Source organism: Pristiophorus japonicus, chromosome 2 (assembly GCF_044704955.1).
Source record: "Pristiophorus japonicus isolate sPriJap1 chromosome 2, sPriJap1.hap1, whole genome shotgun sequence".
Taxonomy (NCBI): domain Eukaryota; kingdom Metazoa; phylum Chordata; class Chondrichthyes; family Pristiophoridae; genus Pristiophorus; species Pristiophorus japonicus.
This window is the reverse complement of record NC_091978.1, coordinates 292,078,157-292,087,595: the sequence shown is the minus strand read 5'-3', so window position 1 is coordinate 292,087,595 and position 9,439 is coordinate 292,078,157. Positions and strand designations below refer to the sequence as shown.

The following is a 9,439-nucleotide window of genomic DNA, read 5'->3' as shown; positions in this document are numbered from 1 at the left end:
CTGTATTGATTGTTCTTCTCACACTTATTGCATTACCCCCCCGCCCCCGAATATTCTCCTCACCCTCAACATTTCCCTCTACTTCTGTAAAATTGAACTGAAAGTTGACCTAGCTGTGTCTATGGGCCCAAGTTTCCACATGATTCGCGCCTGATTTTTAGGAGCAACTGGTGGAGAATGGACTATTTTAGAAATCGCAATTCTCCACATTTTTTTTTCTGCAGTTCTAGTCAGGTAGAACAGTTCTAGTTTAGAACAGAATTTTTTCTTCAAAAGGGGGCGTGTCCGGCCACTGACGCCTGATTTGAAAGTTTCCACAGTGAAAATGTACTCCAAACTAAAGTAGAATGGAGCCAGTGAAGATTTTTGTAGAACTGAAAAAACCTACTCTACACATTAAAAAATCAGGCGCAGGTTACAATTTAGGCGTCCAGAACGAGGTGGGTAGGGAACTCATTAAATTCGACAATAAATCCTTATTTATACTTCTACAAATAAATCCAACCTGAATAAACATTTATAAGCCAAGAAAAGATTAAATAAACCATCTTCCTACCTGTGTGAAAGTGCTTCAGCCAGGGAGAATTCTGCAGCCGTTCGTGCCGCTGAGCGGGAGAGAGAGAGAGAGCGAGAGAGAGAGAGAGAGAGAGAGGGAGAGAGAGAGAGAGAGGGGGAGAGAGAGAGAGGGGGAGAGAGAGAGAGGGGGAGAGAGAGAGAGGGGGAGAGAGAGAGAGAGAGAGGGAGAAGAGAGGAGAGAGAGAAAGGGGAGGGAGAGAGAGAGGGGGGGGGGGGAAAAGAGAGGGGGGGGGGGGGAAGGGAGAGGTCAGGTCGGATCGGATCCAGTCCGGGAGTCGGGTCGGGGAACAGGAGCGCGGGTCGGGTCAGGTCAGTCGGGATGGGGGGGGAGAGCGGGGGTCGGGTCGGGTCGGCGGGGGGGGTCTGGTCGGCCGGGGGGGGGGGGGGGAGCGGGTGTCGGGTCTTGTCGGGGGCGGGGAGCAGGAGCTGGCCGTGGGAGGAGCCCCAGTGAGGCCATTCAGCCAGGGCTAGGGGCTGCGTGCTTCGGGCCCCTCCCACACAGTTCGGCGCCTGGAGCTACTGCATTTGCGTGCAGACTGTAGCGCGCATGTGCAGAGGTCCCGGCACTGTTTTCAGCGCAGGGACCTGGCTCCGCCCCCCCCACAGCTCGTGCTGGCTGCGCCGAGGGCCAGAGGACCTGTAAGTAGGTGGAGAATACCGAGGATTTTTTTAGGCGCCGTTTTAGGCGCGAAAAACGGGCGCCCAGCTCGGAGGGGCGCCCGTTTTTTTTCTTGTGGAAACTTGGGCCCTATATGACTATGTTACAGTTTACAACTCTAGATCTTGAATTGTTTGAAAAATTGACCTTTGGGATTGGTTTTCAGCTACAAATCAATTTTCTAAAAAGTGAAGCCAACCTCCAAAAAGGAACTCAAAAGATGCAGAAAGCTGATCTATTTATCTATATATATATAAAGATATAGAAATGCTAGAAAAGGAGTTAGTTATTGAAGGTTCAGTCAGTAATAGCCCTGAGGTTCCCTGGTTTCATTGTTGGTTTGTGCTGAATTAGGCTGGGAGTAGGAATAATACCAGTTGGGTTCAGTACCTCTGGGCAAGCAAGGGAAGAAAATAATCAGATTAGATAGGGCTCCCACTCCGGAATGTTAACGAGTGACTCATGCTGGAAAATCTAGAACATTTGGTGAGGACAAGATCGGTCTTATTCACAATGATCTAAAAGTCCACTGTCACTCACTGTCTAAGCTTGATAAGAACAGCCATTTAGGTGAAGTTTCCGTGGCTGCAATATTCAGAAATGCACTTTGAATGTATCAATGGCTTCCTGTTAAGAAGGAAGAAATCAAATTAACATAAATAAAGTCATATAAAAACTAGCATTGCAAAATATCAGGGGTTGCTTCTGCATCAGTGTGTGAGCTAAAATCATTTTTAAAATGGTCAACTCTGAATGAGAGCTTTAAAGAAAATATTTGAGGTAATTAAGGGTAACAGATGGTGTTGAATGGCTACCAATACTTGCAGCCCAGCTGACCAATCTTGGACCAAATCAACAAGCCTCCAAAATGAATGGCACATCAACCAATAAAATCAATCTCAAGGCCAACATTTTATAATCCACACATAAAATGCAATCAGTGAAATAAATGCTTTTATTTTTTTCCCTATGCAAAAACAAAATGTGGTCATGTAACGGGAACTCGTTGGTTTTTGACATTTGTTAAATGCATAATTATTGTACAGGGTTTAATTAATATAACTGTGGTGGGGAGGGGGGGGTTAATTGTGTATGCACTGGCAGCAGGAGACCTCACATACAATGCATATCAGAAAGTCACAGGTAAGGCCACTGCGATTTTCTGAAATGTTTTAGCACTACGTGTACTTGGAAAATTAACCTTCTAGTCTCAATCATATGACATATTATATACAGAAATAAAATAACATTTCCCTGTTCCCGATAAGGCAAGAGGTTGAGCAATGGTAAAAACCAGCAAATATAAAAAGAGAAGCTATTTCATAGATTTTTATTGCTGCAAAAAGTGACCATTTAGTCCATGTGACAAAGTTGTTGTTGTTCTCCTTAAAGCAGAGAAGGTTGAGAGGAGATTTGATAGAGGTATTCAAATTCATGACAGATAGAAACTGTTCCCATTGGCGGACGAGTCGAGAACCAGAGGACACAGATTTAAGGTGATTGACAAAAGAACCAAAGGCGACATGAGGGAAAACTTTTTTACGCAGCGAGTGGTTAGGATCTGGAATGCACTACCTGAGATGCTAGTGGAGGCAGACTCAATCATGGCTTTCAATAGGGAATTGAATAAGAACCTGAAGGAAAAAAATTTGCAGAGCTACGGGAAGAGGACGGGGGAGTGGGACTAGTTGAAGTGCTCTTGCAGAGAGCCGGCACGGGCTTGACGGGCTGAATGGCCTCCATCTGTGCTGCAACCATTCTATGATTCGATAAGTGATTAGTGAATTATGGTCAGCCAGCTTTGCAAATGAAATTGGATCACATTGCATGCTTGTCCAGAAAATATGCTGTACAAACACAAATGATGATTTTAATTCTGAGTAAAGCAATGCAAGAAAATCTTCATAAAAGATGCTTTTATGCAGCAATCCCATTGAGCCAACAAGGAATGGTTCCTTTAAAACACTTTGGATGATTAAAAATGATCTCTGCAACTATCCTGCTCACTTCATAAAAATGTAATCCATAATACTCAGTATTTACAACATTTCATTTAGAGTATGATATTTATTTCTTTGTTGAAAATGCCTTCAGAAGGATGTCGGCTGCTAGACCAGGAGTTATATCACCACTGACAACCTCATCTTCTAAACTGGGAATCTTATTCCTGACAGCTGGATGGTTGCAGAAGTACTCAGTAACATTCTCTCTGATCAGGTTCCACATCCACACCTTTTGTTGTTTTTGTCTTTTTATTTGCAACTCACCACTTGCAAACATTGTGGTGTGGAATTCTGCTATTTTCTTCCAGAGTTCAGGAATCCCTTCCCCACTTATTGAAGATACACGCATCACCTGAGAAAGAAAGGAAAATAAGTATTATTTTACAAAATGAATACCATCAAACTTTTCTTATAAATGGGTCGCTCTTGCAGATGGCTGTACATATGAAAATTACAAGAAAATAAAGGACATTCATATGAAATAGCTTTCTGGAAATCAACAATGTGTGAATTGGAGGACAGAGGCAATCAGTGCTCGTTGGAAAGAGCACTTTGAAGATCTCCTTAACCGAGACTCTGTCTTCGATGTGAGTGTACTCGACTCCATCCCACAGCATGCTATGCGCCACCATCTCAGTGCAGCCCCAAAGTTGCATGAGGTTGAAAAGGCCATTCGACAACTGAAGAACAAGGCCTCAGGAGCAGATGGAATACCCGCCGAAGCACGAAAACATGGTGGAGATGCACTACTGGCGTGAAAGAATGAGGTAATTTCTCTTATTTGGAAGAGGAGAGCATGCCAGGGGATCTCAGAGACACCATAATCGTGACCATCTTCAAGAAAGGGGATAAGTCCAATTGCGGTAACTACAGAGGCATTTCCCTGCTGTCGACCACAGGGAAAGTTATCACAAGAATCCTCCTCAACCACCTTCTCCCTGTGGCAGAAGAGCTTCTCCCAGAGTCGCAATGCGGATTCTGCCCACTAAGGAGCACAATGGACAGGATCGTCACCGCGTGACAAATTCAAGAGAAATGCAGGGAACACCACCAAACTCTGTACATGACCTTCTTTGAACTGAAAGGCCTTTGACACAGTTAACTGAGGAATTATGGAGCGTACTCTTCAAATTCAGCTGTCCTCAAAAATTTGTCATCATCCCCCGCTTGTTTCATGACATGCAAGCCGTGATCCTGACCAACAGATCCACCAGACACAATTCATGTATGGACCGGGATGAAGTAAGGCTGTGTCACTGCACCAACGGTCTTCTCGATCTTCCTTACTGCAATGCTACATCTCACCGTCAGTAAGCTTCCCGCTGGAGTGGAGATAATCTATAGAACAAACGGGAAACTGTTCAACCTCCGTCGCCTTCAGACTAGATCCAAGGTCGTGCCATCCTCCATCATCGAATTACAATAAGCAGATGATGGTTGCGTCTGCGCTCACTCGGAGGACGAACTCCAAACAATCGTTAACACGTTCACCATAGCGTACGAGAGCATTGGCCTTACACTAAAACATCCGTAAAACAAAGGTGCCCCCGCCACACAGCATTGCCCCCCCCGGATTATCAAAATCCATGATAAAGCCTTGGATAACGTGGACCATTTTCCATACCTCAGGAGCCTATTGTCAACAAGGGCAGACATCAATGACAAGGTCCAACACCGCCTTCAGTGTGCCAGCGCAGCCTTTGGTCGCCTAAGGAAGAGAGTGTTTGAAGACCAGAACCTTAAAACTGGCACAAAGCTAATGGTCTACAGAGCAGTAGTGATACCTGCCCTCATATATGCTTCTGAGACATGGATTATATACAGCAGAGACATCAAAACACCAACGCTGCCTCCGGAAGATCCTGCAAATTTATTGGCAGGATAGGTACACCAACGTCAGTGTTCTCGCCCAGGCCAACATCCTCAGTATCGAAGCACTGACAACGCTCGATCAGCTCCAATGGATGGGCCACATTGTTCTTATGCCCGATACGAGACTCCCAAAGCAAACGCTCTATTCGGAGCTCCGACACAGCAAATGAGCCCCAGGTGGGCAGAGGAAATGCTTCAAGGCCTCCTTGAAGTAGTTCAACATCCCCACCGACACCTGGGAATCCCTGGCGCAAGATCGCTCAAAGTGGAAGAATATAATCCGGGAAGGCGCCGAACACCTCTATTCTCTTCGCTGGGAGCAAGTGCAGACCAAGCGCAAATGGCGAAAGGTGCGCATGACAACCAAAGCACTTTAACCAACGTCCTTTCAACCTGCGACAGAGACTGCAGTTCCCGCATCGGACTTATCAGTTATCCGAGAACTCATTTTTAATGTGGAAGCAAGTCACCCTCGACTCCAAGGGACTGCCTATGATGTTTAATTTGAAACACTCATCGCATTTAAAAAGTACTTGGATATGCACTTGAAGTGCCGTAACCTACAAGACTATGGACCAAGAGCTGGAAAATGAGATTAGGCTGGATAGCTCTTTTTTGGCTGGCACAGACCCGATGGGTCGAATGGCTTCCTTCTGTGTTGTAAGCTTCCGTAATATTTCTATGAACGGTACCTCAAATATTCTTCCAATCAACATGAACTTACAAGCTTGCTCACGAAACTTCACTGATTTACTCAATATCTATGGGAACTTCAAATTTAAATTCAAATCACTTTTTACATGCCATGGCATGGCAATGCAGGTAGGAGGTAGATACTACAGGCACCACGGAGTTTGGGCGGTCGATCGAAAAAAATCGATCACCCGCCGCGGTCGGGTACTTTTCCCTCCCCAAGCCACATTCAGCTCAGGGAGGATTTCAGCGGTGTTCACTTCCGCCAGAAATGGCGCAGTGAAGCCGCTGTAAAGGAAGGTTTCCAACGGTGAGCTCTGCAGCGTGTGGGCCGCTGGAAAGGGACTACCACCACGAAATTCATCAAGGAAAAGATAGGTCTTTTCCCGGCAGTGCCCCGCGAGATTTTCAATGCGGTGCTCGAATACGATACCACTGGGGCTCTTTGGTAGGTAAAAAGTTTTATTACTTATTATTGATTTTATTTCATTTTCCAGCATGCATCCATAGTACTTATCTTATTAGTTTTATTAATTGTTTTGGTTCCATTAAACCTGCTGCTCAGAGGTTTGCACATACCCCTGTACTTTTGTACAACTTTCAGGTCTGACTCTTTAGTGGAGGCCTGCAGGCTGCAGAGACCTGCTTTGCAGGGTTTACCCTGAGGATGGGAGGAGTGCTGAAAGGGCGACAGGTGGCCAGAAGCAGGACGGCACGCAGGAGAAGGCGTAGCCATTAGCATCGTGCAGCCAGTCAGCAGGCAAGGGAGGCAGCAGCCATGATTCGTTCATTTAGCAGCAGACCAGTGTGCCTGCTGTCTTCACTGGCCCGAATCAGGATTGCGGTTGGCTGTTTGGGACAAGGGATATCCCCTGTCCACTTGGCTGCTCACTTCTCTGCGGAACCCCAGGACAGCGCCAGAGCATGCATACAATGATGCTCATTGTGCCGCCAGATGCAGCATCGAGCAGTGCATAGGCATCCTTAAACAGAGGTTCTGGTGCCTGGACCACTCTGGTGGCACCTTGCAGTACTCTCAACGGGTCTCCATAATCATCACGGTCTGCTGCATGCTGCACAACCTGGTCATCATGAGGGGACAGCCACTGGAGGTCAAGCCAGCAGTACCACCTGAGGAGGAGGAGGAGGAGGAGGAGGAGGATCCCCGTCGCCCCAGAGCTGGGAGGCGTCGACCCATCACCACCCTGGAAGGGTGCGTCCTCACATATATATGGAGGTGCCCGACACCTCCCCTGCAATCTCCCTCCATGCATTATGTACTGCCTGTTTGCCAGGTCTCCCCACATCAGGAAACAGTATTCTTAGTCTGTCCTCTACACCGTCCATTAGTGTCTCCAGTTCCATATCAGTGAACTTGTTGGCTCTCCTTGCACCTCTTACGCCAGCCATTCTTCCAACCTCCTTCCCCCTCAGGGCCTTGCTGCAAACCCTGGCCGAGCAGCTGGCTCATTAGAAACCCTTATCTGCATGCTGACTTTTTCAGTGGTGATAATGCTCAGATTAAGACAGCCACACTGCTGAAAAATCCACTTTGGAAGAGTTAATTAGCGCTGGAACCCATATGTTCACTTTCGGAGCCGAATATGGGGTGGGCAAGACACACAAAAATTTCGGCACTAATGGCCACAAAAAGGTGGGGGAACACCAGCTTTCCAGCGGTACTGAATTTCAGGTCATACATTTTATAATGACAATCATTATACCATATATTCAACTATAGCTGATCCTCCATGGTATTGGTCATGACAAAAAAGTGCTTCTCTCTTTCTGCAACTATCTCGCGATTTCCTGTCCACACTCAATACTGTTCGAGTCCTTCTCTCAATCTTTCTCCAAATCTTCACTCTTTTCTCCCTCGCTCTCACAATGATGTCTTTACTGCTGTACTCAATATTAACATGCAACTTTATAAAAGTTTAGGGTATACAACATGATGGGGAACATGTGAGGGTTAGAGGTGGGTACTGGGATTGGCCAGAGAGACATGCTGCAAAATGAGACAGAAGAGTGTGGGGGTCAGCCAAGGAAGCGTCTGGGATGAAGGGAGTGCAGCCAGATGGAAGCAAGGGATTGAATTTTTGAATGAATTTTTTGAGGAGGTAACAAGGAGGGTCGATGAGTGTAGTGCGTTTGATGTAATGTACATGGATTTTAGCAAGGCTTTTGATAAGGTCCCACATGGCAGTCTGGTCACGAAAGTAAAAGCCCATGGGATCCAAGGCAAAGTGGCAAGTTGGATCCAAAATTGGCTCAGTGGCAGGAAGCAAAGGGTAATGGTTGATGGGTGTTTTTGTGACTGGAAAGCTGTTTCCAGTGGGGTTCTACATTACAGCAAAGATGTGATTGCACTAGGGAGGGCACAGAGGAGATTTACAAAGATGTTGCCTGGACTGGCGAATTTTAGCTATGAGGAAAGATTGGTTAGGCTGAGTTTATTTTCTTTGGAACAGAAGAGGCTGAGGGGAGATCTTAGAGGTATATAAAATTATGAGGGGCCTAGATAGAGTGGATATGAAGGACCTATTTCCCTTAGCATGGGGTCAACAACCAGGGGGCATAGAATTAAAGTAATTGGTAGGAGGTTTAGAGGGGATTTAAGGGGAAATCTTTTCACCCAGAGGTTGGTGGGGGTCTGGAACTCACTGCCTGAAAGGGTGGTAGAGGCAGAAACCTTTACCACTTTTAAAAAGTACTTGGATGTGCACTTGAAGTGCCGTAACCTACAAGGCTACAGACCAAGAGCTAGATAGCTCTTTGTCGGCTGGCACGGACACGATGGGCCGAAATGGTATCCTTCCATGCTATAAAAAAAAAAATTCTATGATTCTATGATTGTATTTGGCCCATGGGTCCAGGCAGAAGGAGCTGCAGCCAGAAAGGAGTGTGAGGAAGAGCTGGGCCTAGGAGTAATTGGTGCACATTGATATGACAGCACTGGGACATGGGAGCAGTCAATAATATTGCAGTCTGCGCCAGGAAATAGTTTATGGGTGATAGGCTCTGATAGCAGTTGGGTGGAGGCAGGGCACAGGCACTTGTGGGGTGGCAGCACTGGTTGTGAAGGGTGCTGGTGCCAAGGAATAATTTGGGGGGGCAGGGCAAATTAAGTAAATAGATCTGCAGACATGGAAGACTCAGGAAGTTGGAGTTTGCAACCCTGAAATTCCACGGTGGGGGGTTCTCTCAGTTCTCCGCCATAATCCTCCACTGATCTCTCGTCGCCATTATGGCAGGAGACTAAGACATACTCTGGAATTTCAAGGCCTATGAGAACTGGGAAAGGTGGGCCTGTGAATAGTCAGGTAGGGAATCATAGGTATTGATGGGGTTTTCAGGTGCAAGAGCTAGGATGACACTGAAGTGGGAGATGACTGGAGAATGGATATGATTAGGTGTGGAAACACCGATGGAGAAGGAAGATTGAGGCTGAGGGCACTAGGTTGTGAAGGAGGAAGCAGTACAGGACATGAGCCCAGGCAAGCAGAGGCTGAGGTCTGGGAAGGCGTAGCCTAGGAATGGAGCACAGCTACCAATTGAGGGTATATTAGAGGCGATGTGCCAGTGCTACAAAGCTGGTGGCATGGAGTAGATGAGGTGCCACAAAGATCGACTGAAG

The 9,439-nt window shown here is 46.6% G+C and overlaps 1 protein-coding gene across 1 annotated transcript in view; it reads right to left on the bottom strand.

Moving 5' to 3' along the window:
- Positions 1-2,175: 2,175 nt before the first annotated feature.
- The window catches only part of mmaa (metabolism of cobalamin associated A), a 30,674-nt gene continuing 23,410 nt past the window's right edge, over positions 2,176-9,439 (bottom strand). The window contains exon 4 of the mRNA XM_070865010.1: positions 2,176-3,589. Coding sequence (XP_070721111.1) covers positions 3,302-3,589 — 288 coding nt within the window. The 3' untranslated portion in view covers positions 2,176-3,301. The remainder of the gene's footprint in view (positions 3,590-9,439) is intronic.